Genomic DNA, 18,864 nt, shown 5'->3' with positions numbered 1-18,864 from the left:
CCGTGCCAGGGTTGCAATTTATGCTCCGCCCCTGACTCCGCCCACTTTTCTCCGGAGTTTTTTTTTCCCCGGAAGTTTTTTCTCCGGAATTTGCGGGGTCTCTTTTTTCAAGATTTTTGAGAGAGAGTCTAAATGAAGAGGACTTAACGATTTGAAGTTGGCAACTATAGAAAAATCTGAACAAAACTATAATATGAAAATAAAATCGAGCTCAACAGATTCGGGTATTTAGATAGAGCATTTTTCTAGAGAATAGAAAGTCAATGAATTTGATTAGAGAAAACATGGATATCAAAATTGAAATTGATATTTTAAGGACTAGAAAAAGTGAGGCTTCATAAAAATGTGGTAGTGAACATCCAAAATCCGAAAACATGACAAATATTTATAGGCGCACATGGTTTCGAAACGAAAGTTACAGTATAAGCATCATATGCCACTTTTTCGTTAGCGACACGATGGAGAAGATTACTGTAGTTGTCTCTTTTGTTTCTTTTCATGGTTTTTTTAAAGTTTCGGAAGCTTTCCAGTACCGGAAATTTTATAATTTTCATACATTCTAATGTTATATATATATATATGGGTTTTTCAGTTAAAAACAAATGGAGGTTGACAATGACACACAACCAACCGTTAACATCGATGAAACTCTAACGATTCAATGTGATTGGCATCTTGCTCTCAGGTTGGAGTAAAAAATTAACTTTACTCAACATGCATTTTTCAGAGAACCTATTTCACTGTTCTGGCTTGGAATTAAACGATCTGGCGCTGCGAAGTCCGAATTCTTCGACGTCCAAGTCACAAAATTGGTTGACGAATATGGGTTTGCGGTAATGCCTGGAGAAGGAACAATCAAGTCTTCCGCTTTTACGAAAATTTTACTGGACGAGCTTGTAAGTCTAATATAAACCAAGCACACTGGCAAACTAAACAATGTGTATCCCATTCAAGAAAAATCTGCATGTTACATTCCAAGGAAAAACGACCATTTTCGTGGCACCTGTCAGTGAGCAAACCATTGAAGGACTGAAATCAGCACCGCGATCTTTTGATGTTTCCTCGACAGGAAGCACATATGTCACAGCCGATTCGAGTGGAAATCTTGTTATCGCAAGCGCCATTAGAGCTGAAGCACTGATAAGCTACAAATTTTTCAGTTATCATCGAGATATTAATTTTCAGAGAGTTCTCGAAGGTCATATAATGGATGTCTATCGCTGCATGTACTTTCCATCTGGTCTTGTTGTTCTGAGCGGCGGAATGGACATGACAGTCAAAATTTGGGGAGTTGACAGCGGAAAGTGTGCTGCGACTCTGAAAGGACATACACAAGCAGTCACTGGTCTTGGGATAATCGGCGTTGGTCGTGAAGTACTCTCTTGTTCCAACGATGGAACAGCACGAATGTGGGAGTGTCGAGATTCAAAAACAGTAAAAACTTGGAACTTCGGAAAAGGAAGATGCGCTGATTTATCAGTTTCCGTTGATTGCTCACGGTTTGCAGTTATTTGCGAGAGTAATTTCCTATCAGTCATAGATCTGCACGGAGACCAAGTGAGGACAACTAGGTGAATGCTGAAGAACACATGTTTTGTTCAGGTTCGTCGTGACATCAAACTACCATCTGAACCATCGGCTCTCTGTTTTTCAAATGATGAAGCTGGCGAAATCGTGTTTGTTGGCTTCGAAGACGGTAGTGTGGGAGCATATAACGTTGCTCAACAACATCTTATTGGTCAGATAAAGACTCAGAAAAGCAGTGTTAAGTGCCTGAAGTACTTCTGTAATCGCCTCTTGGTCGCTTTCAGTGAGTAAACAATATATTACTCTCGTCCGAAATCAATGCACGTTGCGGCCGAAAATTTACTCAAAATCGCATCGTCGGTCGCACAGCGAAAAAAACAAATTGATGCATGAGCCTTTAAATACCGTACCTCGGACGTTTTTTATTTTGGGCCCTATTTGGCTGTTTTTTCTTTTTATAAGAAAAATAAATTGAAGATTTATAAGAATTAGACAAAATTAGACAGAAACAAGCGAAAAAATGAGAGAAAAAGGCAAAAATTCGATAAATGTTGAGGTACTGTATTAAAGGCGCGTGCAATAATTTGAAAAATACAGTAAGGTTCTCTCTGTGGGAGCTAAGCTCCGCCCACCGTTGTTTTCTCGGCCGCAACGTGCATTGATTTCGGACAAGAGTAATAAGAAAGTTATGAATTAAAATGTTGGTTGCAGATGATGGAGGTGTTTTCGCATACCCCATTCCATCGCTTCCTCAGAAATCTGGAGAGTCAACTGATGAGTCTGAAAACATAATTTCTGCGGAGTACGAACTTACCGGTGCTGATTGTGATCCCATTTACGACATAGCCATTCACAAACGGAGTGTTTACACTTGCTGCAGAGATGGTGTTGTTCGTATGTATAAACTTCTTTGGAACACATAAATTTTTCATATTGCATGTACAATAAAGCCTGCTTTTCAATTGTTCGTCTATAAGTAGCGAAATTTGTATGGTTTGCGTATCCATTCTTCTCTATAACTTATCAAGCAGTCAGATTTTTTGTCTCAACTCATCAGGTTTCAGATGAGCTTCTTCCGATATAATAAGTTTATTTATTTAACACAATTTCGATGTAAAACTGTGAAATTCAAACCCAAGGTAAGACATTTTTGAAGAACTTTTATAAATACTTATCCATTAAAATTTTCAGATTGCAAAGACAAAACCATTGAAAACGCCTTCTGCTCTGGCACTGGACCATTTTGATTTCTACTATGGGCCTTTGTTTGGGAAAAAATGGCCGAGCATCCGACTCGGACTTTTATCTCCGAATAGATATTTAGCTGTGATGAACACGATGAGCAGGTTAGATTTTTTTCTTCTGCCGTGGAAGATCTATATTTTGAAATATCAGAGATTGGGAACCGCATGATGAGATTCTAGCAGACATGGGAGCGAAAGATCTATTAGCGAGTATTCGAGGAAAGACTGAAGACGATATAATTGAGGCCAAACGGCAACTAGTAGAAATGAAGGCTGATGAAGAAACGAAAAAAGTTAAAAACGAGATCGCGGTTGGTAGAATTGACGAAAAGATCATACAGTGCTTATGTTGCTTGCAGAATCCTTCGACGTCGTCTGAAAGAAATTTTTCTCTCGACGAAGAACAAGAAGCAATTTTCCGATCGGCAGCTGGCTTGTCTGAATTCCGAGCAAGTCCAGGAGAATTATCTTCTGGATCTCTTCAGATGAGTCGAGGAGGAATCAAAAATAACAAAGATGTAGAGATCACTGGTTTTGAAGGAGAAGGCGTCCGAATTCCAAAACGAGAGCATTTCTTATACTATCCGAAGTAACAATTTTTTTAGGAACACCACATAATTCTTTTCGAAATTCTAGAGACCTTCGAGTTAGAGCATTCAAGAGAGGAGTTCTTCTGGATTTTCCTGCACCAATGAAAGATCAAGTTGGCGTTCCAAGTTATTGGCTTTTGGACGGTGGTTCTCTTCTACCTGTTCTTGCCCTTGGTCTTCAAAAAGATGATTCGTTGCTCGATATGTGTGCAGCACCTGGAGGCAAAAGTCTTCTTGCTGCTCTTTCTAATCTTCCTTCGAAAATTGTGTGCAACGATTTCAAACTGGCACGGCTTGGACAGCTGAAACGCGCATTAATGACCTATGTTCCAGAGGAAAGTGAAGTGAGTTCGGAAGTTGATTTCTATCATAGTCAACAAGGGAATTCAGGCGGTTGATAAATTTGTGCTAAAACGGAAAGATGCGTCCGATGTAAAGTCGTGGGACGAATTCGAGGCTTACGATAAAGTCCTTGCTGATGTTCCCTGTTCGACGGACCGTCTCTCTGTCAACACAGATGATGGGAATATATTCAGTACGTCATCAACACAACAAAGGCTCGATCTACCGTTGCTACAGACAAAAATCCTTGTGTAAGTAAACTTTCAAGAGTCAAATGAACAGCGGAATGACCAGTCAATTTTGAGAAGCATACAGATAACATTACAGAAACGCCATTCGATCAGTAAAAGTAGGTGGTTCTGTTGTCTACTCGACATGTACATTATCCCCAAGTCAGAACGAAGCTGTGGTTGAAAATGCGGTTGCCGTCGTTAAAAACGATTTTGGAATCGAAATAGTCGAAGAATCACTCCATCAACTCGTTTCTCATATGACGGCATCTGGACTTTATCGCTTCCATGATACACCCCTGGGTGCATTGGTAGTACCGTTTCTTCCTTCTAATTTTGGACCGATGTATATTTGCAAATTGACCAGGTTGCAATGATAATTTTTCTTTCCTTGTTTTTTGTCCTTGTTGAATTTTCTAGATTTTTTAGATTTTTAGATTGTTATTTGTTTTCATTTTGTCATAAAATACAGTTTTGAAATATATGTATCCTTCTTGTTTCCTTGCAGCTCAGTTCGCTTCCACTGAATACCTTATCAAAAATACATGGACTATTTCATAACTTCTTCTGTGCTTCTCTCTATAAGTTATAGACTTTAACCCGTACTTTTCTCGTTTTTCAGTCTTTTGATATATTTTATATAGCAGGATCATGAGAACGTTCTCATTAATTGTAGATTGCGAAATTTTGTATTTGAATGATCAGATTATTTTTGGCGGGAAACTGGTCTTCGTTTTTCGAAGGACAGTCGTATTTCGAAATAGAGGGGCGGATATAATGACCTCGACCATCTGCTCTCTCCTTTCTCGTTCCTTCTTTCTTTTTCGGCTCGTTGCACATGTCTCGTCTCCATTCATATGTACACTTTTCAATGTTAGCTCTACTATTTTCTTCATTTTCTCCTTATTTTAAACTTCTTCGATTGTTTACCTCTTCCAATCAAAACTGCTTCATTTTGTAGAACTTTCATCATGTCTGATGCCGACCAACTTAAACAGCTCAAAATCAAGGCTGGAGTTGTTAAGCGTTTGATTAAGGAGCACGCTTCTTATCAGAAGCAAGTGGTCAAGGATGAGGAGAAAGCCGATAAAATGGCAGCAGACGCTACTAACGAAGACGAGGAGTATGCTGCCAAAAAGGCAAAGGAAGTTGCCAGAGTAAGTTTTTTGTTCAAGTTTTCAAAATGTTTGTATTTTTTCAGGAGACAGTCACAATGGTCCGCGATGCTCATGGACGTCTTCAGAAGGCTGTTGCCGATCTTCAGTCCTTCGTCTCATCTGGAAACTTCTCCGACGAATCTGCAGAGTTGGTTGAGGCGAAAGCGCAATTGGAGGCTGCCACTGCTTCCGCATAAGAGCTCAATTTGGGGAATTTCGGTGAATGATGTGCTTGTTTTATATAATTGCTAGTTATGTCGAATAAATAAAGTTTGCATACGAATTGCGTGAAAAATTAAAGTAAAATTTTATAGGTCACGAACACAGATTGAATACATCACAGTTGCAAACAAAATTAAAACCCGAGAAATGAGTGCAATTTGGGAACATATAAACATGAAAATGTTACTCAGCTAAGGATTTTTCTAGAATTTTTTGTATGAGAACAGCTTGATGGTCAAGACGAGCCATTATATCATTTTGGAGCTTCTCAAACTTATTGTTGAGTCTCATCTCGATTCGATCAAGTTCAATTCCAACAATTCGGTGAAGTACGTCACGAATATCGTCTGTAACCGGAAGGGGTGGAACGAAGTTTTGTGATGTGGAGTTTGTAACTGGCACCAATTGAGGATCATGCTCCGGAGCAGGAGATGATGTGGGAACTATTGTAACATCGGAGGCAATCAAAGACTCATCGGATATTGGCGGATTTATCAATTGATCCTTTGTTGTCACATCTTGACTGCTCTCGGAAATTTCGGTATCCGCTTTCAGTTCAATCTCTACGGATGCTTCTTTCGATTCATGTACTGACTTCTCTTCATCAATAACGTCTGTAGATTTCCTGATTTTGTCCACAAGAACCTGAGCACTTGAGCAATTTAAAATTTGGAAAAATTTCTGCTGTTTGTAATCACCTCAAATACAGAAGACAAGGTATCCTTGATGAGGAAATGACATCCTTTCCGAAGTCCAGACATCCATTTGTAGACAACATGATCCATCAGTTTTTCTTTTGTCAATCTTGCCTTCACACCTTTACGTTCATCTGGAAGCTTCAGATGTCCTTTCTCGTCGAAACTATGTTTTGTTAAATTGTAGCGAATATCACAGCCATTTTCAATTTGAGAATCTCCCGAACCGTCAGATAACTTCAAGAACATATGTTTCTTGCTTCTCAGAATGACCTGGAATTGTAAATTATCTGTTTCAATGTTCACTAAATTAACATACTGTGGTTGAAAAATTCATAAACGTCAGACGATCCACAAACTTCACATTAACACTGACTTCTGGTGGAGTTTCCACCCTTACTGCTAACGAATCTTCTGATAATTGAAACTCTGCGTCATCAACACAAAGTTTTCTTAGTATTCTTTTGCTGGCATCGAACATCAGAAAATTCAACTCTTCAGCGTTCTCCAGCTCACTAAGAATAACTCCGACTTTCACGGATTCTGTGTCGTTTTTCCAAAATGCAGCAGCACTAAAATAGGTGGTACTTTTGGCTGGAGATGAGGTTGTGGAGGTTTTCGGAGAGAACGGAGAATTCTTCATTTCATCTTCGGCGAATAATCGGTCCATGTTTTCACTGAAACCATTGTTTGTTTTACCTTTTTTCTTCATTGTATAACTCCAATTTTAGTTTTTGTACATACCTATACGAATCTGTTTTGTTACTGTTATATACACTTCCTAGTTCTGGTATTTCGGAAGTTGTGTATTCCATTTTTACTTTTTGTAGCCTGACTGGAAAAACCTTTTCAAGCCGTTGCAAACCAAAAAGAGACTCATTTTTCTTTGCGCAAATTTGCAAAGAAACACACAGACCCGTAAATCGACACAGGTTCGCGACGAGACCTCCTCCTAAGCGCCTCTCAAATTGCATGCGTCTTTAACCATTTCAACATAAATTTTTATTTATCCATTTTTTCTTTCGGTTTATCTTTTTTAAACTACTTTTAAAAGTTAAACAAAATTACTATTTCAGCATCTGGCGCTTTACATAAAGTAGCTCATCAAAATTATGGCTGCTGGTAGGTGTTATAAAAGTTATGATCGGTTTCGTAAATCGTATTTACAGAAGTTGAGAAGGACGAATGCCAAAGTTGGCTTGCCAAGCAAGATTTGGACAAGATCGGCGTAGATAATTTGAATCCACTTACTGATGAGGTAGGAACAATCGTCGAATTTTTAATAAGCTTTTCATTATTGTGTTTGTAGGTTATCTCCCGTCAAGCAACCATCAACATCGGAACTATTGGGCACGTAGCCCATGGAAAATCTACATTGGTTAAAGCTTTCTCTGGTGTGCACACTGTCAAGTTCAAGAGAGAGTTGGAACGTAACATCACTATCAAGCTCGGATACGCCAACGCAAAAATCTACAGATGCTCCAACGCCGAATGCCCAAGACCTGGCTGCTACAGGTAAACATAATCTTTTCAGAAACATTCATATTCTGTTCTTATAGATCTGCTGGTTCATCTACCCCAGATCGGATCCCCTGTGAGCGACCAAACTGCGGGGGAGAGTTCGTCTGCGTTCGTCATGTATCCTTCGTCGACTGCCCTGGTCACGACATTCTTATGGCCACCATGTTGAACGGAGCCGCTGTCATGGACGCTGCATTCCTACTTGTCGCCGGTAACGAGCAGTGCCCTCAGCCACAAACTTCAGAGCATCTCGCTGCTGTGGAGATTATGCAACTGAAACATCTCATGATTCTTCAAAACAAGGTCGACATAATCAAGGAATCACAGGCTCGTGAGAACTACGAACAAATTGCTGGATTTGTTCAAGGAACTGTCGCGGAGAACGCTCCTGTTATTCCAATTTCTGCTCAGCTCAAGTATAACGTCGATGTGAGTACTAGCTATGAATATCATTTTCGAACGGGCTGAATCTTTTCAGCTTGTCTGTGAATACCTCTGCAAGAAAATCCCAGTACCTGTTCGTGACTTCAAATCCCCTGCTCGTTTGATCATTATCCGATCCTTCGACGTCAACAAGCCAGGATCTGAAGTTGAAAATCTGAAGGGAGGTGTTGCCGGAGGAACGTTAACCAAGGGTATCCTTCGAGTTGGACAAGAAATTGAAGTTCGTCCAGGAATCGTTTCAAAAACAGCAACTGGGCAACTCCAGTGCCGACCAATCTTCTCTCGCATCGATTCACTTTTCGCCGAGAAAAATCAGCTCGAGTACGCCGTTCCAGGAGGACTTATCGGAGTCGGAACAAAAATCGATCCAACACTTTGCCGTGGAGATCGTCTTGTAGGACACATTTTAGGAGCCGTTGGAACTCTTCCAGACATTTTCATTGAGATCGAAATTTCATTCTACCTTCTGAGAAGATTGCTTGGAGTTCGTACCGAAGGAAAGAAGAAAGGAGCCAAGGTTCAAAAATTAGTGAAAGAAGAGACCTTGCTTGTTAACATTGGATCTCTATCGACCGGAGGCAGAGTTACCGCTGTGAAGGGAGATGCTGCAAAGATCAGATTAAATGACCCGATTTGTACAGAGGTAAATCATAAAAGTTTGAGAGTTTATTTTTTTAACGTACAAGATTATAGGTTGGCGAGAAGATCGCAATGTCCCGTCGTTTCGAGAAGAGTTGGCGTTTGATTGGATGGGGAACTATTCGCAAAGGACAAACCGTTGAGCCGATTAAAAATTAGTGCTGTTTCTGATGACTGGTTTTGTTTTTGACATATTATTAATCTTATCCAATTGTTCTTTTCTTTTCCCTCGCATGTTCCGTCCTCCCCTCTCATTTCTCTCGAGATTAGTCCGAGTCTACCGCCTTTTTCAAAAGTCCCTGATTTCTAAAATTATTCCTGTTCATACAGTTTGTGTCCTTCCCTAAACTGTTCCTACTGTTTCAACCTCTTTCTAATATTTCTTTTTTTTTCCTTGTTGACGCTTGGTGGTTTTTTCGATAAATTATTGGAGAAATATAGTCGTCGTGGAGAGTACGAAATATTCATAAAAAGGTGATTTTCTAAGGATTCATTAGTAGGATGGAAAATAAATTAAAGTTAAATGGAGAGCATTTCAATCTTCTCGTTCTTCTTCAATGCTATAAATGACATCATTTTCGAGATCTTCAATCCGACCCGGAATAAGAATTTCTTCACCAGCGTATGATACTCTTGAAATCTGAAAATTTACAAAAATCGAAACAATAACCGACAATTCAGATTGAGGATTTTTTAAAAACAAATTTCGCTTGATTATTATAATTGGTACAAAAAATCGGAGATGTGGAAGAGAAATGCAACAACTACAGTAACCGAAAAGTATTTGTATTTATTTTCCCTTTTCGTTAGTAAAAAATTGACTGAAAACGTTCGAAAATCGAGTAACAAAAACTCTGAAAACAAATGATTTTAGGTTACGGTAGTTGTCGTTTTGGGACCACCGGCGTTTCTCTTCCACAGCTCCGCTTTTTTTTGTACCAGAATCAATTTCAACAAACTAGCCTTCTTTTTCGCGATTCCAGAATCCGACGACATTTTTGATTCTGTTCGGAAATCATGATTATGTTTTTCCAAAAGTGTCAATTTACACTGTCCATCTTCACAAACAGCCAACGAAGTCGAGATGCGAGCTGAAGCTGCATTCGATGGCGTTTCTCCCCATGGTTCTGTTCTTCCTGTTTAAAAATATTCCTTCATTTTTTTCTCTGATTTCTACAATTACCATGTCCAAATATTTGAAAAACTATTCCCGTCACCGCTAGGACGGCAGCCAAACTATAAAATGCAAACTTCCATTCTTCAATTGTATCCTGAAAGATATCATTGACGCCCCGGGCGGTCTGCGCTACTCACATGACTTGTAATCCTTCCGATAAGAATTGGAGCCAGTGTTGATGCAATTTGTGCGTACAGCTGAGCGTATGAAGAAATGAATGCGGTGAACTGAAAATGTTAAATGACGAGAAGATCACAAAGAAATAAGAAAAAAAACCTGTGGTGCAACTGTAACAATCGAAGTGTTGTATCCTGGAACATATGCTGAGAATGCTGCCATTGAGATTATTATGCTTAATTGAACCAGTTCAGCACTTCCAAACGGGGTTAAAGCAGCCAAAACTATGAAAGCAGCACTCACAAAACTTGCTGAAAGTTTATTATTAAAATTAGTCATCTTAAATCAACACCAACCAATTGAATTCGACACTTTTGTAACTAATGTCGCATTTACTTTAGCTTGTTTCACTTTATCTGCGATAACGGCGAATAAAAGTTTAGTGATCATTTGAATGAAAAATGGTAGAGAAGACCAGATTCCATTCTGAAACAAATTTTTGAATTGATGGATGTCAATTGGGTGCAACTCACATATGTCAGATTCATCTTCAGAGCAATTTGATTATATTTTGGAAGATAGGTCACAAGGGCAACCAGGACAAAACTTTGGGCGAATGAGCAGACACAAATTGCGCAGACACATCCGTTTAGAATGATCTGAAAATTTCTATTGGAAAATAAAAACTGAAATTTTAATTTAAAAATGTAAACATGTCTTAATTGTCAAACTCAATTCCACAAACACTCTTACAGAGTGCCACCCAAATTTACAACTTTGAGCTCATATATCTCGGCTCCCGTAAAAGATATCAAAAAGCGGTCAACTGACAATGTTCATCATAATATTACTAACATTTTGTTAGTTGATCACTTTTTCATATCTTTCACAAGAACCGAGATACAGAGACTCAAAGTTGAAATTTTGGGTAGCACTCTATTAGAATGTTTATGTACAGTAATTATGTTTCAATTTTAGCGAATTTCGATTGAAAGATATTTTTACAAACAAGTTATAGACAGCAGAAAAAATATGCCTTTTTTATTAGTAATCCTATATTTTTCAGATATCTTCTAATTGTTCTCGTCTTATTGTTTTTTTTTGTAAACTACAATAAGCACTCTGATAGAACGCCGCCAAACCGTCAACTTCAAGCCGTATATCTCATTTCCTGTGAGTGATTTCGAAAAGTTGTTAACTGATAAAATGTTCATCATAAAATCAAAAATACTTTTTCAGTTGACTACTTTTTGATATCATTCACAGTAACCGAGATAAATTGGCTGAAAGTTAAAAGTTAGTCGAGCTTTTCCATCACAGGTTTTTTGGCACTTCAACTAGAAAGAAACAAGCAATAATTCGATTTTTCCGTTTTCAAAGAAATTGTAATCGATTTTGTAGATTTTATTCAAACTTCATTGAACTTTTCCGATTAAGAATTTTCCGTTTCTTCAAAAACTCACTTTCATATATGGAGTAGGTCTAACTATCGTTTCAGCTCGACTTCTTTTTTGTTTTCCTCCTTTAATATATGTCAACTCTGTAGCTGTTATATATCTCGATTCTCTTGGTTTATCGGCCAATCGAACATGCCAGACAATCAGAAAAATCACTCCAATCAACCCATAAACTATAAAAACCAATGGCCATCCTTCGAAAATTGGAAGTTGACAAAGTTTTGCTGTTAAAAACATGGAAACTGCTATTCCAATCTGATTGCCTGTTGTGAAAATTGCCATAGCCGTGCTCTTTTCCGAAATCGGAAACCATTTTGATATAAGAACACTTCCAGCAGGTATCATGAAACCTTAAATAGGGAATGGGTTACTGTAGAAATTGGGGCTACGGTACCGTATCCGAACCCCATAATCATTCTGATTCCAAATATCAAAATGTAGGTTTTGAAATAAATTGCCACGAATGGAGTGAGGATTGATCCAATGATGTTGAGAATAAGAGCAAATGAGAGGAGATGTTTTGGACCAAGTCTGAAAATTTTGCAGTGCTTCTTGGTGGACCCCAACCGTTCAGCTTCTGTGTATATTTCTAATGAATTTCACACCATGTGAGCACTCTCAAATCGAAAAAAAGCTGAACAATCACATTTTTCTAATTCTCCCTGACTCTTTACTTTCAGTTATAACTCTTTTTTCTCAGCTGACAACTCACTTTTTGGCAAGAAATTCCGACGGAAAAACGGCAATAAATGCTCCGATATAAAACGAAGTGTGTATTCGAGCCTGTTCTTCTCCGTTCCAATCCATATGTAGATCACTATGAAACGTTTCATTCCCACTGGAAATTTGGATTTATGATTGGAAATTCTATTTCAAGCAAACCTTCTGACAATATCAACCATAGCCATTCCAAAACAAGTTCTCATCAATCCAAAAACTAAACAGGCCGATGAAATTAGAAGAGCAGTTTGAAACCGGATGGACTTCAACGTCCATAATGCTGAAACCTTCATCTCGATTCATTTGGAATTTTGAATTCTCTAATAATCCCTTACGTGGAATTGCAGAAGGTAACGACCTAACACTATTGTAAATATTAGATGGCATCATAGTGTCAGCCATTGAGATCTAGATAGGATCAGGAGAGGATCAGATGCTCCTTTTTTTCGATATTTTTTACCAACTGATAAGAAACAATTTCAGGTGTGCGTGTTAAAGAAGAAGGCAACGATTGAAATACAGACAATATGCAAAAAGGATGATAACAGGAGACGGAGGTTTTTTGAAGTAGGAGAAAAGAGAGAGAGGAGGAGGAGTTGGAAATGACACAAGACAAGGTGTTTGAGTTTTGGATTACGACGAAATAGAAGACAAGACAATAAAAAAAGAGTGGAAATTAGTAGGCTAAGACATTTTCAATTTATCACAGGAAGAATCCCTCAATGCAGATCTGATCATATTATACTACCGTAAAACGTATTGTAGAATACCACCACCTTGTCAAATTTGAGCTCGATTATCTCGATTCCTCTGCAAGATATCAAAAATGCGTCAACTGGCAAAACACTTCTGATATTGTGATAAATAATTTATCAGTTTACAACTTTTCATAGCTTTGACAATAACCGAGATAAATTGGCTCAAAGTGTAAAGTTGGGGACATTTCTATTACAGGTTTTTATGTGCACATAACCATAGCACTAGGGTAACGATCAACCGTTCATTGTCTTCTTTTTTGTACAAATCCGTTCCAACGAGCTATCAGTTTTCTTTCATATTTGTCTTCTCAAGGAATTTCTAAACAAAGATTCGTTAAATTCCTTCCAACTCTATGCAGTGCGTTCAATATCTTTAGGACCCCCCTCTATTTTCACGGTTCTGAAAAAACGGTAAGAGATAGCAAAAATCTGTAAGCGCCATCCGTTTTTAAATTCAAAAATACCCCGGGAGCCAAAATTTGGTGCTCATACCTCTTCTGGTATTAGTACACGGCTCAAAACTCACTTTTTTTGCCGTTCAATATCTTTAGGACCACCTGAGATTTTTGACGGAATTTCACTTTTTGTGTCAGAATTCCAATCCAAAAGTGGGTCAATGCCCGAAATTTTCATATTTGATCTTGGTTTTCGTATTACCAAGATGTTTCTGAACTGCTCTGAGAATTTTTACATTTTTCTGCTGCTCGTGACCTAATTTTCAACTCGATGAGCAAAATTGGCCTAAATCATCATTCAAAAGCTCATTCAAAAGCAACTACAAAAAAGCAGGTAAACTAAAGAAATCAATTGGATTTCTCATGGATAGTATTTAGAATCACTTTGGTCAACTCATTTGGTATGCTGGAAACTAGATCGTTCGGTTCGGTTTCAGTTAATGTTCTTCTTCCTTTTTGGAGAGGGATTTTGGGATCCCTGATGCGGTAGAACAGCCTAACGCTGTGGTAAACGCGACAGGCATCATGATCCGAAGCTGTATCAATAGAATTCAGATAAGAATCCATGCCTTCCATAGCTATTTCTTGATTCTTCCTGCTGTCATTCATCCCAGTGTTGAGTTTCTGTTATAAATCGCACCGTTGTCTGGAGGTGTATAGAGCTTCGGCTGCGGATAAGCTAAACTGCGAATTCACGAAGTCTCGGTGGATGAAAAAATGTCTTTAAAGTCGTGATAAACTGCAGGACCATCTATGATATTCCAGAGACCAAACAGAGCCGTCAACAAGGCGAGCACTAGTTCTGTTCAGTAGTGGTATGATTCAACTCTGTTGGTATGTTGCGACAGCCGGAAGAATCAAGAAATAGCCATGGCAGGTATGGATTCTGATCTGAATTCTATTGATACAGCTTCGGATCATGATGCCTGTCGCGTTTACCACAGCGTCAGGCTGTTCTACCGCATCAGGGATCCCAAAACTCCCTCCAAAAAGGAAGAAGAACATTAACTGAAACCGAACCGAACGATCTAGTTTCCAGCATACCAAATGAGTTGGCCAAAGTGATTCTAAATACTATCCATGAGAAATCCAATTGATTTCTTTATTTTACCTTCTTTTTTGTAGTTGATTCCAGCTTTTGAATGATGATTTAGGTCAATTTTGCTCATCGAATTGAAAATTAGGTCACGAGCAGCAGAAAAATGTAAGAATTCTCAGAGCAGTTCAGAAACATTTTGGTAATACGAAAACCAAGATCACATATGAAAATTTCGGGCATTGACCCACTTTTGGATTGGAATTCTGACACAAAAAGTAAAATTCCGTCAAAAATCTCAGGTGTTTCTAAAGATATTGAACGGCTGAAAAAGTGAGTTTTGGGCCGTGTACTAATACCAGAAGAGGTATGAGCACCAAATTTTGGCTCCTATGTTTTTTTGGGTATTTTTGAATTTAAAAACGAAGGGCGCTTACAGATTTTTGATATCTCTTACCGTTTTCTCAGAACCGTGAAAATAGAGGGGGGTCCTAAAGATATTGAACGCACTGTATTTAAAAACTCCAAAGTAATTCATTTATATACAGTGTGGCTCAAAAGTAAAATTTTTAACATGACATATTCTTAACTGATAGCAGTGTCTGGAATATATATTAGAGCGGATAGGAACGAAACAAAAATAGAACTTCATATTTGTAGTTGACACCTTTTTTTGTACAAATTCATCAGAATGAGATATTGAGTGTCGCGGTTCTGGACTGGATGAACTTGTACTAAAAATCTTATAAACAAATAATTTATGCTCGTTTTTTAGTTTCGTTTCTACCCGACCAAATTGAATATACAGTAAAAACTCTAACATTACACCATCCCTAACTTTTAACTTTGAGCCAGTATATCTCGGAGGGAATGAGACTCAAAGTATGGTCTATGGGGCATTCCATCCGAGTGTACGGTACTTCCCAGACACCCAGAGCAGGCTACTTTCAGGTAACCATATCTAAATACGCTTTTGAGCGGTACTGTATAAAAAAATTCCAATTGAAGATGCCATTAATTAAGACGTTTTAAAATTCAGGTTACAATTTTGTAGTTTGTGTTTCAACGAATTGCGAGGGTGGAGTTTTCATTTCGAAACCCGGAAAAAATGTAGAAACGTGAATTGCACGTCTACCAAAGAACGATACAGATACAAACTTTGATAAACAGCTTCTGAGGTGACTGATAGTCTGATAAATGATAACCATGAAAAGAGGGTCATAAAACTAGAAGGAAATGATTGAATATTGCACTTTGCACCCACGGGTTGAAAACTTTTTTTTGATGCATTGGTTCAGGAATACAGTGATAAACACGTACAGGGGAAAGAGCACTTTTCCTAACTGGAAGACTTTTAAGATTGAGGAAAATGCTGTGCATATGTTCATATTTGTAATGATAATCAGGTGTATTTATTATTCGAAATAAATCACAGTTCACAACATATCAGAAAGTTATAAGCTTTAATAATTTCAGCCAGGTGTCAAAAAATGTTCTCAATTGTCTGAAATTTTTCAAATCTACCAAACACAACTGGTGCTTCAATTTTGTATTGGAACACTAATGTTTTTAGTAAAAGTGGGAAAAAACAGATAAAACTTGAACATTTTTTCAGACACCCTGGTCTATTTCCAACATGTACTGTATGTTTTAGTTCCATGTTGGAATTCGAACATCTTGAAGATAATAAGTCCAGTAGACTACATTGAATATTGCAAATGACTGAAAAGTTTAGAACTTCTTAATTTTGAATCTAATTTTCAAAAAAACCTACCAGCGGAAAAACAATAAACGATATCCTATCAACGTTTGCTCCAAAGTCCAACAATCTAAATTTCTTTCTTGCATATGCCAGCTTTCTGTATTCGTTAATTTCTTCTTCCAAATCTGTTGTATCCAATCCATCGAGTTCACTTTTTGATGGATTTGTTACAGTTGACGGTGTTCGACTCATCATTTTCTTTTCATCAATCGGATGTGGTGGTGGTGGAGAAGCCACTTCGTGGTATGGCTCAAAATGCTTCAGATAGGATACCAATGTACTAATAGCTGCATTTGATTTTCCTGATTTTAGAATGAGCTTTTTGTCTTGATACGCAACAAAAGCAAGTTCAAGAAGAGATGCAAAGATGAATCCAACACAAGTACACATCCAAATGTCGATTGCTTTTACATATGAAACAGGTGGAAGAGAACGAATTATATTACCAAACTGAAAGGATGAATTTGAAAGTTTATAGCTACCGTAAAACATGTAACAGAAGGCTCACCAATCTGTCATGTTTGAGCTAATTTTTCTTGGCTCCTATGCAAGGTATCAAAAGTGTCTCCACTGATAAAATACTTCTGATATCGTGATAAACAATTTATCAGTTTACAAATTTTTTATATCGTTGACAAGAACCGAGATAAGTTGGCTCAAAGTTAAAAGTTAGGGTGCCCTTCTATTACAGGTATATTTTCTCACCTGAAACGTCAAGGACATTAATGAATTTACACCCAATACAATGCGTGCTGGTAGAGCTTTTGTGTCTATACAAAACGCAATCCAAGAAATGAACAAACTGATGTAGGTAGGGACATAAAGCTGAAAACCTTTTGATCAGTTCTCATGTCGTTTCAAAATGTCTGTAACCTGCAGAATGTAAAATCCATACTTTCTTGTGAACTCCAACTCCACTGTCAATCGATACCATTCTCCAGCTTTGTAAACCTAGAACTTTTAGTTTCAGCTCTGAAAAAAACAATGTAAATTTACCTCTGTATGCCTTGATGTACGATATCTCGACAAATCGAAATCGGCGAGAGAAATTTCAGGGAGTACTGTAACTGGATTATCCATCCAATTGACGGAGACACTTGCTGTGTTGTACGAATAACTTTCGAAAACAAGATGACAATATTGGGTGTCTATGGGGAATCGCTCCAAATTCATAGAGCACGGAGACTGGACACGGATCTGGAACTTTGAACTTACCATCATACAAAGTTAGGTACTTACTCTGTAATTGAGCCAAATAGTTCCATTTGGTAGAAGCATCAAAAGCACATTGGGTTTCGGAGATTTGTGAACATGGGCAGATTTTGTGTTAACAATGCAAACATTTGGTGACCAAATCAACTAAAAATTTCTACTTTAAAACGTTATTTCAAAGCTATTGAACCTTTTCGAAACGATCATCAAAAGATAAGTTTTGTCGGCAATCATCAAGATGTGAGTATGCGAGACGTGGATCATACCAGATCGAGCTAAACCAGATGTCTGCAGTGAAACTGTTACTGAGAACACTCAATTCCATGACATCTTGAACAGTTACTTCCACTTGAACACCAACTGGATTACCTGGAAGAGATCTAGAGAAACGAAGAACATGAGAATAGATTTTAGAAGAAACCTCGAATAGTTCGCCATGATAACATCTAAAATTGCTGCGGGTGTTAATCTGGGTTTTGTGCATTTGGGGACCTTATCAGAAAACTGAGCGAAAGTCATTGCGATCACAGCTAGAAAATGGATAAGACACATATGGAAAAGAATATGCAGACATACGAGTTATGGCGGAGAAGAGATTATGAAAAGAAGCAGTGAAGAGAGTTGAAAATTGAATTTGCATGTGCTTTATGGTCCTGAAGTTTTGCTTTGGTGAAAAGGGGAAAATAAAATAGCTTTGGTGGTTTAGAGAATCAAATTAGGAACTCAAAGTTTATAGAGACTGACAAATCTGAACAGATATTTACTTCATTCAAAATTGTGATTAATAAAATAGTTTCTTTGCATTATTATTCTAGTACAGAAAAATCGGAGCTGGAAGAGAAATGTCTGAAAACTGTTTATTTTCCGACTTGTGCGGGTAAAAATATCAAAAAACGGATGCAGTAAAAAGCGAGAAAATAAATACGGAAAATAAATATTTTTTAGGATACGGTAGTTGTTGTTGTAGGACCTTCGGCCACGACCACAGGCGTTTCTCGTCCACAGCTCCGATTGGAATACATGGTCCCGACTTTGAATCCTTTGAGAAAGTTACTGGTTGCTTCTACCGTAATTCCTCTATTTATCCAAGTTTTCTTGAGCTTCCTTAAATTTAGTCGAATGTTGATCAAAACTTCCTATTTCCCGTACTTTAAATCTTCCTTCAGCTGATCCAATGTTCTGGTCATTTCCCCATACAATCGATTGGCATCGTCCCCAATCATACTTCCGCTTCGTCCGCAGCAGGATAAACAATCGAGGCCTTGGTCAACTGACTAGGGAATGCNCCTTTCTGACCCCTAATGAAGAGCATAAGCCGATGACCCTGCAATACGAACTTGAAAATACGAAAATCGAAAAAAAATTCACCTGATCTTGGAGACATTACACCACTAGCTTGCTCAGATCTCATACCGGAACCTTGTGAAGATGGCTCGGCAAATAAATCCGTAGATTCCGATTGTGGCTCACGCTGATCGTTTGGGCGAGACATGAACCACTGAAAAATAATAAAGTCCTATTCACTCCGAAAGTTAGGCGATTGTAAATAAGTCGCGATA

General features: G+C 38.1%; 6 protein-coding genes across 6 annotated transcripts; 4 read left to right on the top strand and 2 right to left on the bottom strand.

Annotated features, from left to right (window-relative positions):
• Positions 1 to 602: 602 nt before the first annotated feature.
• Positions 603 to 2,450, top strand: CBG25234 (the record flags this gene model as incomplete). Its single annotated transcript, XM_045244777.1, has 5 exons — positions 603 to 685; positions 728 to 896; positions 1,186 to 1,557; positions 1,603 to 1,810; positions 2,239 to 2,450. The coding sequence occupies 5 exons, from the start codon at positions 603 to 605 to the stop codon at positions 2,448 to 2,450; spliced, it is 1,044 nt and encodes a 347-aa protein (XP_045098255.1).
• Positions 2,451 to 2,591: 141 nt separating this feature from the next.
• On the top strand, positions 2,592 to 4,310 carry CBG03881 (the record flags this gene model as incomplete). The annotated part of the gene is made up of 6 exons (XM_045244772.1): positions 2,592 to 2,666; positions 2,719 to 2,873; positions 2,923 to 3,360; positions 3,408 to 3,705; positions 3,752 to 3,954; positions 4,031 to 4,310. The coding sequence occupies 6 exons, from the start codon at positions 2,592 to 2,594 to the stop codon at positions 4,308 to 4,310; spliced, it is 1,449 nt and encodes a 482-aa protein (XP_045092504.1).
• Positions 4,311 to 4,904: 594 nt separating this feature from the next.
• On the top strand, positions 4,905 to 5,287 carry CBG03882 (the record flags this gene model as incomplete). Its single annotated transcript, XM_002639265.1, has 2 exons — positions 4,905 to 5,090; positions 5,135 to 5,287. 2 exons carry the CDS (start codon positions 4,905 to 4,907, stop codon positions 5,285 to 5,287), a joined length of 339 nt encoding a protein of 112 aa, XP_002639311.1.
• A 208-nt stretch (positions 5,288 to 5,495) lies between these two features.
• On the bottom strand, positions 5,496 to 6,677 carry CBG25235 (the record flags this gene model as incomplete). The annotated part of the gene is made up of 3 exons (XM_045244758.1): positions 5,496 to 5,957; positions 6,011 to 6,280; positions 6,327 to 6,677. The coding sequence occupies 3 exons, from the start codon at positions 6,675 to 6,677 to the stop codon at positions 5,496 to 5,498; spliced, it is 1,083 nt and encodes a 360-aa protein (XP_045098256.1).
• Positions 6,678 to 7,119: 442 nt separating this feature from the next.
• On the top strand, positions 7,120 to 8,770 carry CBG03884 (the record flags this gene model as incomplete). The annotated part of the gene is made up of 6 exons (XM_002639266.1): positions 7,120 to 7,129; positions 7,177 to 7,265; positions 7,317 to 7,522; positions 7,567 to 7,957; positions 8,007 to 8,615; positions 8,666 to 8,770. The coding sequence occupies 6 exons, from the start codon at positions 7,120 to 7,122 to the stop codon at positions 8,768 to 8,770; spliced, it is 1,410 nt and encodes a 469-aa protein (XP_002639312.1).
• Positions 8,771 to 9,146: 376 nt separating this feature from the next.
• On the bottom strand, positions 9,147 to 17,857 carry Cbr-lgc-51 (the record flags this gene model as incomplete). Its single annotated transcript, XM_045244748.1, has 20 exons — positions 9,147 to 9,243; positions 9,567 to 9,747; positions 9,795 to 9,882; positions 9,926 to 10,015; positions 10,065 to 10,216; positions 10,262 to 10,391; positions 10,439 to 10,564; positions 11,369 to 11,712; positions 11,757 to 11,913; positions 12,083 to 12,200; positions 12,245 to 12,362; positions 12,603 to 12,766; positions 14,171 to 14,193; positions 16,106 to 16,543; positions 16,799 to 16,918; positions 16,967 to 17,044; positions 17,090 to 17,290; positions 17,333 to 17,452; positions 17,496 to 17,619; positions 17,649 to 17,857. 20 exons carry the CDS (start codon positions 17,855 to 17,857, stop codon positions 9,147 to 9,149), a joined length of 3,078 nt encoding a protein of 1,025 aa, XP_045092505.1.
• Between the last annotated feature and the right edge of the window lie 1,007 nt (positions 17,858 to 18,864).

Source organism: Caenorhabditis briggsae (assembly GCF_000004555.2).
Source record: "Caenorhabditis briggsae complete genome, chrI, whole genome shotgun sequence".
NCBI lineage: Eukaryota > Metazoa > Nematoda > Chromadorea > Rhabditida > Rhabditidae > Caenorhabditis > Caenorhabditis briggsae.
The sequence above is the reverse complement of the archived record's forward strand: the minus strand, read 5'-3'. Positions and strand labels throughout refer to the sequence as shown.